The 16,145-nt window shown below is 36.8% G+C and overlaps 1 protein-coding gene across 1 annotated transcript in view; it reads right to left on the bottom strand.

Annotated features, from left to right (window-relative positions):
- TNNI3K (TNNI3 interacting kinase) overlaps window positions 1-16,145 on the bottom strand; it is a 273,108-nt gene that overhangs the window by 177,840 nt on the left and 79,123 nt on the right. The window contains exons 6-9 of the mRNA XM_033115870.1: window positions 13,980-14,078; window positions 9,733-9,871; window positions 4,191-4,335; window positions 4,000-4,104 (exon numbers count right to left, since the gene is read on the bottom strand). Of these exons, the coding sequence (XP_032971761.1) occupies window positions 4,000-4,104; window positions 4,191-4,335; window positions 9,733-9,871; window positions 13,980-14,078 (488 nt within the window). The remainder of the gene's footprint in view (window positions 1-3,999; window positions 4,105-4,190; window positions 4,336-9,732; window positions 9,872-13,979; window positions 14,079-16,145) is intronic.

Raw genomic sequence — 16,145 nt, 5'->3', positions numbered from 1 at the left:
CTACCTCTCTGGAGACTTCCTCAATCAGAGGGCAAGATTTCAAAGCTGTCATTTTACTGAGGGAGCATTGATTGTGGAGTTAAGAATCCAGAGTTCTGGCACATACCTAGCCAGAAGAACTCAGACCAGTTCTCTGACCTATTTGAATTTTAGTTTATCACCTATGAAATAATAATAATACTTTTTCTACCTGCCACATTGTTGCTGAAATTTCAAGTGAATTCATGCTTTTGGAAGTACATTATAAGCTACAGAGGAGTGTTCATTGTCAGCTTCTTTCGTGATGGAAGGATGTTTTTGTGGAAAATGAACATATTTCAGGATACAAAGGAAATAAGATTCTTATAGATTTTCTAACTAGACTTGTTGAAGAGTTAATTGAAATTCTGATTTCTACTATTTATCCTGAAAGCTAAGATGCATGGAGAAAAATATTTTATGTAAGGTAAATCATGCCTAGTAATGACTACTGGATTTTAGTTTTTGACTAGTAATTTCTTTTCCTATGGTTTCCCTCATACCTCTTCTTTGGCTATCATTTGTTCATTAGCAGGATTCTACTTCTAAACTCCAGGGAGCTATGTGGTACGTGATGGGTGACTGGAGGGCGCTAACATGGGGCAGAACCACATCTAAATCATGGCTAAAGAAAGGGCGTAGGGACTCTGTGATACTGTGATGTATAATAAGAATATGTATTTGGTCTTCAACCTCATGGCTGGCACAGAGCTCTTAAAACTCTTGTAATTTCTTAAGCAATGAGAGCAACAGAGAGGATCTTTTGTTACAATATTGGGTCTTTTGTCCTCCATTCCTGAAATAGCTCCAGAGGGATAAAAGTGAAAGGAGCATCTTTTGTTATTCATAACAAGCCCCTTTCAACCATACCTGTGTTTATGTTAATGAGGTGATTTTTGGAAAGCCCCAGATAACCACACATTGAGGGTTGGTTGTCAGAGGAAGCAACCAAATGATTAGAGAGGGCTGTCAGCCCCACCACCCCACCTCAGGGGAGGGGAGAGAAAAAGGAGGTTGAATTAATCACCAATAGCCAATGGTTTAATCAAGCATGCCGAGGTTATAAGCCTACATGAAGGTCCCTAAAGCACAGGATTTAGAGAGGTTCAGGGTTGGTGAATATATGCGTGTGTTGGGAGGCCCCTCATTCCTTCCCACATACCTTGCTGTGTGCATCTCTTCCATCTAGCCATTCCTGAGTTGTATTCTTGGATAATAAACTGATGATCTAGTAAGTAAAGTATTTTCCTGAGTTCTGTGAGCTGTTGTAGCAAATTGTCAAACCGAAGCAGGGGGTGGTGAGAACCTCTGATTTAGAGCCAATGGGTCAGAAGCATCGGTGACAACCTGGCCTTATGATTGGCATCTGGAGTGGGGAGGAGTCTTGTGGGACTGAGCACTCAACTTGTGGGAAGTGACACTAACTAACTTAAGGTATAGAGTGTCAGAACTGGATGGAAAGATAGGACACCAATGTGGTACCTGCCGAGAATTAGAGAATTGCTCTAATTCTCACACACAGCTTGTATCAGATGTATTCCAGAAGTGAAGTGTTAAGTCTTATAGGAGAACACACAAAAACAGTGTTTTTTCCTTCCAGACTTTGTTCTAGAAGAGGCCATTCCCTGGGTCTTACAATTACCTCTTTCTTGAATGGCCTTATCCAAATTCTTTTTCTTTAATAAAATGTTATTATTTTCTTTAAAGAAATACCATTATTTATCTAGCTGAACTGTTGTTCCCTCTATGAAGTCTTGTCATGATTCAAAGGCTGAATTCATTGCTCTCCCTTCTGCTTCTTTGTCATTTAGGCCTATGGCACTTATCACATTGCTGTGGTAATCGGTACACCTCTGCTTACCTTGATACCTTACAACAGAGTTCCTTTAAAAAGGGGAAGGGATCTTGTCATCTGAATGTTCCTACCTGCACCAACATAAGGCAGGCTCTTAATAGATCTTTCTTGCACTACCATCTCAGTACAATAGAGTATATCGGCATTAATTATAAGTAGTACCAATGACACTATAGTTTTAATGTTCTATTGTTTGAATTACTTCATTGTTCCTTTACAACGCAACTATTTACAGAAAATGATGAGTTCTGAATATATACATGCATACATACACTTAAGTCTGTACATGTATATATATATGTGTATATATATATGAAAACAATAACAGAAATAAATGCATTGAGTGCTTACTATACACAAGGTACATAGTGCACATAGAGTAATTCATAATCAGAGTGAATACTTCATATAAAAGGAATGTTTCATTTATAAATATGTGTTTAAAATAATAGAATAAAAGTATTCGTATGCCGTTTCTAGTAAATACAGGCTTGCACAAAATAAAACAACTGAATACATACTTTTAACTCAGCTTACTAATCTTGTCATATAGACAATCTTCTGGAGGCGACAATCACCCTCTGATTATAATTGGTTCCAATTTAGGTGCACAGAGTAGCAAAACGATTTGAAAACTAGCCTGAGGTATCAGCCTTAACAAGAATGACCTATGGGGAAAGAGGACACCAGCAACCTTACATATTGGTACTGCCAATTGTCCCATTCAGTGACAAGTTCCACTGATCCATTTTGACTGAGGGCATGTTCTGAAGAGTTCTTGCATCTGCTCTATTATAAAGTGTACAGGAAACAGATAAAATATTTTGGTACTAGAATGTAAAGACGTATAAAAAGCCCTACACTCTGGAATTAGGCAGGTGTTTAGTACATGATTTCCCAGCCATAGGAATCTCTGGCAAGTTACTTAGCTTCCCTGAGCCTCAGTTTTCTCATCTGTAAAAGAGAGATAATAAATACAACTTTATAAAATGGTTATGAGGATTAAATAAGATAATGGACGCAAGAAATCCAGTAGTCACTGCTCCATAAATGGTAGTTTTCTTTGCCTCTGTTTTTTGCTGACCTCTTGGTTGATAAGAAAAAATCTGGAAATCTAAGTAAAATCTGACAGGTTGATGCCTGATGCTGAAGCACATGGCTAATTTTAGGTTAGTATGAAAAAAAGCCTCCTCATTTTTATTATTTACCAGTGTAATGGAAACACTATGTAAGTAGCATATTCGTCCCAAATACGTTTTTTTGGAGGTTTCGGGCTAGCCAAGAAATTTGTAATGCATAGGTAAATGAGCTTATACTCAAGGTTTACTAAATTCAAATTACCATGTTTTTATTTTTATAGCAAAATAGTAACTCATTAAAAATGAGGATTTCAAATTTTATAAAAATGTGCCTTCCTTTTGGACATATTAGGGAGTTATAGCTCTGCATTATCAGCAGCCTGCTTTCTTTCTTCCCTCTCCCTCCCTTCCTTCCTTCTCTCCTTCCTTCCTTTTTTGTTACAACTTTTCTAAACCTAGCTGCTCCTTCAATGTGCTTTTCTACAGCAAAAAGCACACTGCAAAGGACTCTCATGGATTCCTAGAAGGGCGCTAATGCCTTCTTAGGTATCTCAGTGGCCACCCTGACTAAGCCTTTACAGGCTGACAGATGGATGTCTTAGATAGGTAGCTACATTTGCACATAAGGTTTAAGTGCTAAGGAAAGAAGTGTCACATTTGATGCTGATGAATTCTGGTAATGAGATCCTTGTCGGAGGAGGATTATGGGCACTGCCCCTTTTGGCAGCTTTCTGCTGAGTGAAGTGGAATAGAAGCAATATGCTTACAGATGTTGCTATGCCTGTTGCCTTGGCAACATCAGTCCCTGTCTTTGTGGCTGCTGCCAGGAATGCAGCATCTGGCTCCTGCCCCATCTGTTGTATTAACGGCAGCATCTGCCTCTACCTTTTCTCCTGTGCATCTAGCTCCTTGTCCTCTGCCCACCCTCTGCTCTAGCTCCCTGATTACAACATCTGCCATTATTTGTTCTGGCTTTATGTACACAACTGCAGGTGTCATAGTCTGTCAGCTAAGTTTAGTGGCTAGTGCACGTAAATATTCTCTTACCTGTGAAAAGCTGTTTCACTGAAGATGTTTTCCTTAGTCAGACTTTCTATTCCTGACATTTGGATGATTTCCTTGGCAACTTCAAATTTGCCATTGTAGCACGCCCTAGAGTTAAAGAAAATGCGTGGATAATAGTAAAAAGGTACATGTCATATACCTGGAGGACCGATAGAACTATACATAATACTCACAGGTGCAAAGGGGTGTCTCCATAGATATTAACAACATGTGGCTGAACTTCCAAGTCACTCTGGAGCAGGTACTTCACTATATCATGGTGTCCAAAGCGAGAACAGAAATGGAGTGGGACGTGGTCTTCATTATCCTGAGCGTTCACTGTCATTAACAAGAAAGGAAAACGCATGTTACCTGCAATCCTCTGTTTCTCAGACTTCTCATGTGTAGTGTCAGGGACTTTTCTAAGTGCCTGAGCGACTCCTGGAAATTGCCAATTAATGACAATAATAAAGGAAATTAAGGGCAACCAATTAAAAAAGTTATAATTACATTCTATTGCCTATGACTACATGAAACAGGCTTTCTTCTAGCTCCCATAAATTCTATGGAATGCATCTCGTCAAATCTACCTTGCAGAGTGGAATAGTTCAGGAAACTAATAAGCCCCTAAAAGGTACTCATGGCCTTAATTCCACAAGTATCTCCTTTCAAATTTAATGTTTTTCCTTTGGAGAATGTTAAAAATTACAGCTCCTGGCCAGAGTGCCATCCCAGAGGTTTTGGTCCAATAGGTTAGGGTGGAGCCTAGCACTCTGTATTCTTACAACACTGTTTAGAAGATTGTGACGTACCCTTAACTGAGAATTGTCATACTACAGTATAAAAAGCATGGTATAAAAAAACAAACAAACCAAAAAAAAACAAAAGAGCTTTGGAGTGAGGCAGACCTCATTAATTGTGTTACCTTAGTTATTTAACATTCAGTTCTTTACTCAGGAGTAGGCATTTGTCCTTCTCTTTGGCCTACACGCCTCGTAACCTCTTCTGACATTTGGGGAATTCCCAATACTGAACGTACTCACTAGAGTACCAAGAGCATCTTCTATCAAACATGAAAATATGCTTTCCTAGTCTCCTTTGCAGCTAGGGAACAGGATTAGCAGAAGGTTTAGGCCTGTTACTCTAGCATAATATTTAATAGTGACCCTTTCACTCTACTCTCAACAGTGCCATGGTTGGGACACTTATCTGTAGGATCCTCCAATCAACACTTCATATCAGACTCTGACATCGGAGCTGATGACGTCAGAAAGGAGAGCCTAATCTATCTGGGCAATGCAGCAGTGGTGGAATAGCTCCAACCAGTTTCCAGCAGCAGTGATTCCAGCCATAGACTCAGTGCCCTGCTCTGTTGGTGCCAGAATCACAAGTGTTGCTGTGTGTGCCTAGCAGGGATGGCAGTGCATCTTCATAGGACAAGTTCTGGAATGCGATTTTGGACATAGTTCTTCACTGTGAGGATTCAAAACCTGGCTTTCCAATCCTGTCTTGGGAAAGATTCTGTACGCTGTTTGGCATCCTTTAATATATTCCTTTTAAGCTTAAATTAGCAAGAGTGACTTTGCAATGCTTGCAAATGAGAACACCTGAGAGATACATACTCATTTCTCAACCAGTATTACATGATCACTATGCACCAGGCACTGTGTTGGAGGTACTGACTTCTTACCTGTAATGATGGATGTAATAACACTATTATTGCAGGGGTGCTGAAAGGATTAAAGGAAAACACAACTGGAAAGCTTTGAGCAGAATGCCTGTCAAATATTAGACACTTAATAAAAATGTCTACTCTCCCATTTTACTAATTTCCCTCTTAGAAACTCGCTAAGTCCAATAAGCTATAGATGCACAGAGTCTAAAGCTTCAAATAACTTACAAGCTAGTTGAATAGTCCAGAATTACAGGCCTCAAGTACTAGTAACTGAACACCAAACTACTAAATTCTGGATCTGCTCTAGCATAATTTTTAAAACTAAAATAACTGGATCAACTGGCCGATAGCCATTTGTTTTATTATTTGATTACTTTGTCCATCTGTACAGGGTGCTTTATTCAAAATTAAAAATAATGGCCCCTAACAAACCGCATTAATCCTCATTTAGTATCTATCTCTCTATCTATCTATCTATCTATCTATCTATCTATCTATCTATCTATCTATCTATACAGAGGGTGCCAAAAAATGTATACACATGTTAAGAAAGGAAAACTGTATTAAAATTGTAATAATATATGCTGATAACAAAATATGAATACAAGTCACATTTGACTTCTGCAATTACAAGAGGTGCTCAAAGTGGTTACCATCAGTGTCCAGACACTTCTGATTACGGCGAACTACTGCTTGAGCAACATTGACCAAAGTGTCCATTTGTATAGATTTTTGGGGCACCCTGGTATATTAGAAAGTATCCATAGAACCGAAGGAACCGGAGGAAAAAACATTTTTTTTTTCCTTTTAATGATGGAAGATAGCAAGGGAAAAAAAGGGAAGATAATATTTAATTTAAAAAAATGTGCAATTAGTTTATTGCGACTGTTATTATTATAATCATAATTTAACATTTAAGGAACACTGACATAGCACTTGTAGCTACTATATTAGTAGATAATGATTCTTTGTTTATTTTTCTGCAAGATCTTAAACCAAAGGGAAATCCGTAACAAAATCACTGAACTTCTCCTCCCAAGGCTGTTATTGAAAAATAAATCTTTGAATTTTTTCTATTAATGAGTGACTCAGAAAGACACCCTTCCTTTAGAAGAATGTTTCTGGTTATTTTGATTATCTTCCTTTTTCTTTTTCTTCCTTTTTATGAAACTTTTCCTTTGTTCACATTCTGTTGGAAGCCAGGGAAAGTCAATACTGTGAGTCAATGCCTGAGAACGGTAGGGAGTCCAGGGCGTCCAGAGGTCACATAAGAGTTCTTGAGGTCCAGAGGGGACATTGAAAAGCAGAATGCAGCACAATCTTCCATTAATTCATAATTTGCCTTTGGCCATCCCTGGCCCCACCCAACATTATTCTCCTCTAAGTTAAATCAATAAACTTCAAAGTAGATTATCTATTTGGTGAATTACTTGCAGTGGCCTAAATTTTCTTCCAATCAAAGAAGATATAAATGCCAACCAAAGGGAGAAATGTGGATCAGACAGAGAGTTTAAGTGTATATGCCTATATGTATGCTTCAGTCATTGTGATTTATTTAGTTTTGCCTTAGACTAATTTGCAAAGACAAAAAAATGTACATATTATTATATCTCATCTTAGGGAAAATGAAATTTATGAGCAATATTCTATTTCCTGTAACTTAACATCACATTGAAAGATTTAAATAAAGTAGAATTTCAAGCCAAGGGATACATGTAAATCATAATTAGGAAAATATTTAGTGCCTAGTCCTCTACTTTGAGGAGAGTATGTGTTCAGTAATGTCGTTTGAAAGAAAGACTGGATGAATGGGTGGGTGAGTAGATGTTACTACTTGCTTTTATCTTTATTCATCTTAAAGATAAAATAAAAAAATTACATATTAACTCAGAAATGTCAACACATCCCATTAGTTTTCTAAAGCAACTCCCAATTGTGTCTTAAATAAATTTTCAAAAATAAATCAGTGTAATAATTCTAACAAGATATGTTTTTTAAAATAAAATACTTCCTCTTACTGGCCATGCCCTCGAAATTTTTGTGACTTTCTACAATATCCAGTTCCATGTTAAAAGTACTATGGCATGTAACATTTTGGTGACAACAAATTTAAAAATTCGGAATTTTAAATATTGTAAGGACTGTATCACCATTTTCTTCTTATGGAGTCCAGCAATATTTTGACCTTTTCAAATCTCATTCAATAAGCATTACATTTCTCCTTTTTCATGGCCCTAAGATGTACAAGGAAAGAAGACTGGAGACTTAAAACGTACATGACTGAATAGGTCAGTCTCCCAAACATGCTGAACTGAAGAGGTTGTTTTCAGCATTACATTTTGGTTAATTCTGTAACCTGAATTTATTTTCATTTGTGACATTCTATTACCATGGAAACATACTATAAATGCCAGATTTCAAATTGTGCTCCTTTTAGGGTCATTCATTTACTCTTCCTCCTATGTCCATTTACCACAAGCAAGATCCAGATCTAAAATAAATCATCTTGAGGCTTAGCTACATTTTAAAATATGTGAACTAGCTGATAATAAATTATGTGCAGTGTCCATTAAAACAACAGATCCTCTGGCTTATTCTTTGTGATCGGTTGAAGTGCAAAAGATACTAAAATATCAAGTGTGTATTAGAAGAAAAAAAATACTTTAAAATCTGAGTCATGCTCTCTTGATTTTTTAAAATGATTGAGTAGTGGGAGGCATATGTAGTGCTTGTGTCAGTCTGAAAGAAATTGTCAAAAATTATATCATATGATGCTGGTATGTAGGGGGAATACAGGTACAGTGCACTTTTCAGTGCTTTTGTGAAAGAGTCCTTTGATCCTGGAGACATGCTGATCATAAATGACATTCATTTTGACACCACTGAGCTTTGGAGTTGTGAAGAGGAATAAAAAGCTGGAGTTGACATCGGTAATAAAAGGAAAAAAGCAAGCAGTTCCTGACTCCTTGGAAGAGCGAGGCAGTTTCAAAAACACAATTATGTGTTCATTGATCACAGAGATGTACCTCTGCCCATTCTAAACTAACAGAATTAAAAAGACTATTTAAACAAGGTCCAAGGAACTACATTCCTTGTGTCCTGACAACAATAACACGGGTTATGATAATGCTATAGAGAAGATACCCCACTTATTGCACATTGGCTCACAAAAAATGATACAAACTATGTTGCTCAAAGTTTGTGAAATAAAATGGCCCTGTTTCCAACATGGAAACTGGAAATTGCATTAACTTCTAGTCATAGTTGTCTCTGGGAGCCTTTGTATTTTCCTTATGAGTAAATGAAAACATTGATTACCGTTATTAACTGAATATCAGTTTCAATTTTGGACCAAGGAACTGGCAGTTCTAGAGCTTTGACAACCTTGTCCTTTTGGAAATATGCATCATTTCTGCTGCAAAGGCCAGCAGCTCTTACAGCTGGGCTTTTAATTAGGTCTCTTGGGGGGTCAATGAAAGAATGTTGGATATGCCTCAGAGAATTTAATGACAAGATGTAACTCGGAATGAATCTGTGTCAAAATAAAGTTTGTGAGGAAGAGAAAAAGAAAGAGAAAGAACTTTTTTCAATACTCTACCTTTAATCAATTTTCCAAAATTAATTTTACAATTTAAAAAATAAAAAAGTTGCAGAAAATTCTATTCTGTTAACTTCACCTAAAATCTGTGTATTCTAAAGCTCTTTTCCCCAACTATTTCACATTCCAACTCTATTTCCATTAAAAATAATAGTAATATCAAATATTGGGGAGAGTAGGGGGAATAACTGGAACTCTCATATATTGCTGTGGGAGTGAAAAAAGGTATAGATGCTTTGGAAAACTGTCTGACAATGCCTAGAAAGTAAAATACATGCATACTCTTTGATCCAGTAATTCTATTTGTTTATGTAAACATATATATATATATATATATATATATATATATATATATATATGGAATTTATTCAAATATATGATTATTCTCTAGTAAATAAGGCAAGTATAAGTAAAAAGTATACAGAAAGTAAAACATAGTAAAGGTTTTCTAAACATGTCTTACCATCTGCTTTGCTGCCTTCTTCCATCAAGAGTTTTGCAATATTAAAGAATCCTTTTGCAGATGCTAGGTGGAGGGGCCTGTCTCCAACTTCACCACTTACATTCACATCAGCACCAAATTTCAAAAGGAGGCGGGTTACCTAAAGGACCCATTCATTTGAAATTAGTATCAAAAGTCAAACAATAATGCAAACTTTTCAGCAATATGAAAGAAGACATATTGTTAAAGCCTTCTCTTAAGTTTTTTTCTACATGAAAATAACAGAAAATCTTAACTGGCCTAAAGAAAAAGGAATTTATTATTATATCACCTAACAAGAAGTTCAAAACTATGGCAATTTCAGGGTTAGGGCTTCATTGTACATAAAGTTTGAACAATCTTTTCCAGAGTCTTCTTCTGACTAGAGCCAGCAGTGTTTACTAGATGTTTGATTTTCACAGCTGCTCCATTCATAGGTCACTGATGGTCAGCTTGCTAGCGGACTGCTGGGTTCATTTCTGGATTTTTTTTGGTAAATGGGAGAGAGCTGTACTGGCCCTTAGCATCTTCCCCAAATAGCTGAGATTCACAGGGACAGAGAGAGGTGAAGTATTGAACAGCTTAGGAATCTTCCAGGGTTGTTTCAGAAAATTTATGGTATTCCTTTAAATAATTTGCATATTCACTTAAGGACCTTCCAAATAATTTCCCTAAACCTGACATTTCAGAAATTATCACAGTGATCCCAAGAGGTAAGTTAGGATGCATCTGTGTCATTAAAATAAATTATGGAAGGACCTCTCAATTGTCCTGACCACTGAGGTGTCAGCATAAAAGTGAATTAAAGACAAGTGCTCATCTGACACCCTACAAAATCTTTACATTATTGATTATTAGGGAGACTACTTCACGGACTGGGTAGATGCCTGACCACTGCACTCTGTACCTGAAGCTGAATAATATTGAAGGTCGACTATGATTTTATATATATAAATCATAAATATATATATTTAATCGTATGTATATATATATATACACATATGGTCACAAGATGTGGAGTACAGCGTGGGAAATAAAGTCAATTAAATTGTAACAGTTATATACAATGTCAGAAGTGTAGTAGATTGGGGGAGAGGGCTATCACTTTGTGAAGGGTGTAAATATCTAACTATTACATTGTTTTGTACTCCTGAACTAATAAAAATAATTTTAAAAAGTGAATTAAAGATCCAAAACTATTTTGACTTTCTATGTGGCATGAAATAAACATGTTTTGGGTAGAAACCTCTCAAGAATATGGTACATATTTGATAGAAATTCTAGGCATAAAATTAGCTGGATGGACATGGAAACTTCCTATTGAGGGTGGTGGACAAGCAACAAAAGTTCTAAAATCAGGCTTCTACTTATTAGCTATGTCACCTTAAATAAATTATTTGACCTTTCGAAACTTCAGTTTCTTCATTGCTAAGATAGGAATAATAATAGTGCTATCTTACAGAGTTGTTGTGAGGGTTAAATAAGTTATTACCCACAAAGCACTTAGAAAAGTATGTATTACTCAGTAAGTGTTGGCAGAAGTGGTAGCACCAATGTGGAACACGTGTATTTTATCCCTTTGTTAGCTAATGGTCAGACCAACATTTAATTTAAGAGAATTTAGAACAGTAGAAATTTAGTCTCAAGAACCTTGCACTCCTAAGCACATATTTCTACTTACATGGACTCCATAAATTCTGATTATGTGACTTTATAATGGACAGATTTAAACTATTTTCAAATCGATTGTCTATTAAGCAGTATTATTATATACCTAGGAAATATTGCTCTTGGTACAAAACATCTACTCTTCCACTTAAAAATAAGTAAATAAACAAATGGCAAGGAACATGGCACATTAGGCACATTTATATATTGAATGTACCATTCTCCTGTCAGCATATTTTAGCAAATGACAATAGCAGCCATAAATTACTTATGTGCTGTCTTCGCATACAGAAAGCGAGTCCCTTATCATAAAAGGGCCATCCACATTTTAGCATAATTTCATAAGAGTGTGACTATATATTCAGGGAAAGTAAACACATTTAGCTCTCTACCCAATATGCATAGACGCTCTTTATGTTTTTGCTGGGTGATGAGGTTAATCACCAAAGAAAATGACTCTCCAGATAACATGCATTGTGTAATATCCTCTCTGTGCCTGTATCAGAAAAGTATGGGATGTTTTCATCACCTGGGCTTTTGGACCCTGTACTTTCAAAAGCATTTTCAGTGCCCAGCTCTCCAGTGCACTCCAGTGTACTCTGAGCAGCACACCAGTGAAATGAGCAATTTTCCCTAGCTATAGGTTGCACTTCACAGGTCTGAGAGTGTCCAAGCATATGCCAGCTAGAAAACAAATAAAGGCACAATGACTAGAACAGCACAGAGACATAAGAAAGTCTGATTATCAACTTGGGATGTCAGGCAGTGCCATGGCATGACCTCTACAAAGGTAAAAAGGTGTAATTCTACTCTATAATTGAGTAAGCCTAGAGATCTAGGGATTTAAAATGAGGATGAGTGCAAATGGGATGTCGAAAGAACGGTAAGTTTTGGTTTTTCAGTTACGTTTGTAATTCTGTTTTATTTGGTTCTATTTAGTTCCTTGAGTATAGCTAAAGGACGGTGTTTGAAAGCAGCATGTACACATTTTGTCTTTTGGTATGTTAAGGTTGAAAAGCAATGGCTTTGCAGCTAGAGCGTCTGTCCTTGAGTTCTAGCTCCACTCATGCAAATTGCCTGGACTTTATGATTCGGTTCACTGATAGAAGAGAGATAATAAGAAGAGGCTCTTTGGTACGACAGAATGAATATGGACTTGGGGATCAGACAGACCTGACTACATATTCCAGGTCTATTATTAGCTGCGTGACTCTGGCATGCTACCTGACCGGAGTGAGCTCCATGTGTATCATTCACTAGAAAAGGCCAATGACAGCTAATTTCAGGGTTGTGGTAAATTAAAAAAAAAAAAAAATCCAAATAAAGGTTATATCTTAACACAGCGCCTGTTCTGTAGTATGAGCTCACTTATATTTTAAGTTCATTAGGTTGTCATGAAGGTCAAATGAAAATATTTATTTAATAAAAGTACATTGTAAACTTTAAAGCATTCTACGCCTATTATCACTTTATCACAGAATATCAAATTTTATGAATATGTACCTGTTATATAATTATGTATTTAAAGCAAATTATATAATTAAAGCACCTTTAGTGATGGCTTTTTCATTTATCTAGGTTATTCCATGTATTAGTTTCCCATTGCCACTGTAGTAAAGTACCCAAAACTAACTGGATTAAAACAACAGATCTATTCCCTTGTAGTTCTAGAGGTCAGAAGTCTAAAATCAAGGTGTTAGTAGGTTGTATTCCCTCTAGAGGCTTTCATATCCTTGCTTTATCAGCTTCGACAGACTGCCCAATTTCCTTAGCTTTTGGCCCCTTCTTGGATCACTTGAACATCTTGCTTCCATTGTCACATCTCCTATTACTCACTCCAATTTCCTGCTTTCTATTACAAGGACCGTTGTGATTACATCAGGTCCATGCAGATGATCCAAGATAATCTTCCCATCTCAAGGTCCTTAACTTGATCACATCTGAAATGTCCCTTTGAAGGTAACATTTACAGGTTTTGGAAATTAGAACATGAACATATTTCAGGCGACATTTTTTAGCTGAACACATCCCAAGCTAGTAGAAAAGAGGAGACCCAGTTTCTGAAAGATACCTTTTCTTGGAGAACTGTTGGAAATGCCTTTGTGATTTGTTTTTTGGTTATTGTCACTAGCACCCGACACAGTGACAGTAAGCATTTGCCAAACACTTTAAATTAATCTCTCACCATACATAGCAGCAACCCTGTGAGGTAGGTACTATTGATATTGTCTCCATTCTGCAGAAGATGAAACTGAAGATTACATGTTCATAAAGCTGGGAATTTTCCAATCTCAGGCTGAGTGATTCCTGTGGCTGTACACCTACCAGCGTGCTCTACTGCCTCCCTTGTGTACTAAAACAGTCACTAAAAATGAATAACTCAGCAACTGTGATGTCTTTATAGACCTGCAAGCTCCTCAAGGATGGAACTGACAAGAACATGGCAAAAAGAATTCAAAGGGTATCTTACATATCCTTTCTTTGAAGCTAGGGCGGTTCAACAAAAGCCTGGAACACTTAAGTGGTCTCCCAGCTTTCGGGAATCCTACTGTCAAGCTTACCTGTTCATGCCCGTAGTAGGCTGCAATGTGCAGGGGGGTGAAGAAAACTGCATCTTGAACATTGACATTAGCTCCGTGCTGCAGCAGTACATCAGCAGCCTGGAAAAGAAAGAGAGCTCAGGATCCCTATTTGGGGCACCTGCCCATTGAAATTCATTTTACAACCACCATACGTGAGCCTTCTTCAGGAGTCACCATCTTGAAACACAATTTCCTTCAATCACCCTTCTCCAAAACCTCCAATGGCTTGGTTTTGCCTAGAAAATAAAGACCAAGCCCCTTGCCATAATAACATTTAAAGTAGTCTCAATCTGATGGTATCCTTTTTAATGTTATTTCCCATTACTCGTTATACAATAAACCCAATTGTATAGTTAAACTGCATTCAGTTTCCTGCTCCTTTGAGTCTTTGTTCACATTATTTCCTCAGCCAGGAATTCTCTTCTGCCCAATCTATGGGCACTTAAACTCAAGCTAAATGCCACCTACTCCAAAATTTCTTTGATTTCCCTCCCTTCATTGCCAACTGACTTACTGAAATTGTCTTCCCTGCTCTCACATCTCATATAACTTTATTTCTTGCCATTTAGGATATTTAAAAATTGTATATACATGCCTCATTGCCCCTACTAAAGAGCAAATTCTTTAAGCAGAAAGTGTATATCAGATCTCTCTTTAAAATCCGACTGTAGCATGTGGCCAAGCAAATAGTAATCATTCCACAGGCATTTGTTGAATGAATGTATGAGTGAATGAATGAATGGATGAATGAACAAATAAGCAGGTGAAAAACACTAGTAGGAGCTACTGGCCAGCTGTCTTCATAGAAAGCTATAGATTGCCAACAAACCAGCTGACCCTCCAGGTTTCTTCTATTTCTAAACACCCATCTCTAAATCTCTCTTCAAAACTGACTGGAATAATTTCCTTAAGATATGTTCATTTTCATTGTCGACTTTCCTAATACACTGTTTATTCTTCAGTTGGTCAAATAATATACACTTGGAAAATTTTTCTAAAGTCTGTTAGACTGAGAGGATAAAACAGGAAGATGGGATCTAAGAGCTCAAGGGACTTATACTCCAACATCTCTTCTGTTCCTACAAACAAGTTGTCTCCTAAGCGAAGTTTCCGTGCCTATTTGAATCCCAGCCCCTCAGAACTGGAGAGGGACCATGAGCATCATATATTAAACCCCTATGTTTAAAAAAAAGAAGAAATTGAGAACTGGAGAAATTAGGAAATTTCTCAAAGTCACGGAGCAAGGAAGTACATCTTTAGTTTCTTGCTTCAAGCTATGTTTCTGAGTGTTCCATAGTTTTAAATAGTTCATTCATTAATCACCCATTTATTCCTGCATCAAACACAATTTATTGAGCATACATGAACTAAAAATGTTATTTTACATGATTATCCTCATAGATTATTCAATCCATGCAATAGTATTAGAACCGATTATAATTTTCATACAAAGGGATAATGAATTCTTGTTGGAACATCTAAAATGTCTGGTGGGTCTCAAAATATAAGCAGGTGTATATATTTCTGTACATTTCCAGAACAATGTTTTTGCTGATATTTGGATATTGCTGACTAATGATTAATAGAATACACAATGTGTAGAGTGAGTTGTTTTCCTAATTAAAAAAATTAAGACCCCAATTAACATTTATTGAGGGTGTATTATGTGTCAGGCCCTGATCGAAGTGCATACATGGTAATTGTTCCACCCCAAAACACAGGAAGATAGATAGTACTCCCTCATTTTAAAGGTGAGGAAACTGAACCTTGGGGAGTCTAGGTAACTTATGAGGTCGTATAGCTAGTAAGGGTCAGAACTGGAATTCATATCTAGGTCAGTTTGACTTCAAAGTTTCTTTCCATCAAGCCCCTCCTGTGACCTTGATCTCATTAACACTAACCTTTAAGTAAACGAACTAACTGACTCAATTTCAGATAAGAGGGAGCTTTCTGTTAGTTAGAAGCTTTGTAGATTCAGCTTGAAAATGAATGCCAGAGCCATTTATAACAAGTGGTTGGTATCTTACACTTCACATGCCTGAAAGTTCAATCTTAGGGACCTTTAAAAGAGGTCACTAATCATCAAGGTAAATGAAGCTTTTTACAATTTCTCTTATTTTAAATATAGCATAAAATAGACAGTAT

Source organism: Rhinolophus ferrumequinum, chromosome 9 (assembly GCF_004115265.2).
Source record: "Rhinolophus ferrumequinum isolate MPI-CBG mRhiFer1 chromosome 9, mRhiFer1_v1.p, whole genome shotgun sequence".
In the NCBI taxonomy this organism is placed as follows: Eukaryota; Metazoa; Chordata; class Mammalia; order Chiroptera; family Rhinolophidae; genus Rhinolophus; species Rhinolophus ferrumequinum.
Note: the sequence above shows the minus strand (reverse complement) of the source record. Positions and strands in the feature narration are given on the sequence as shown.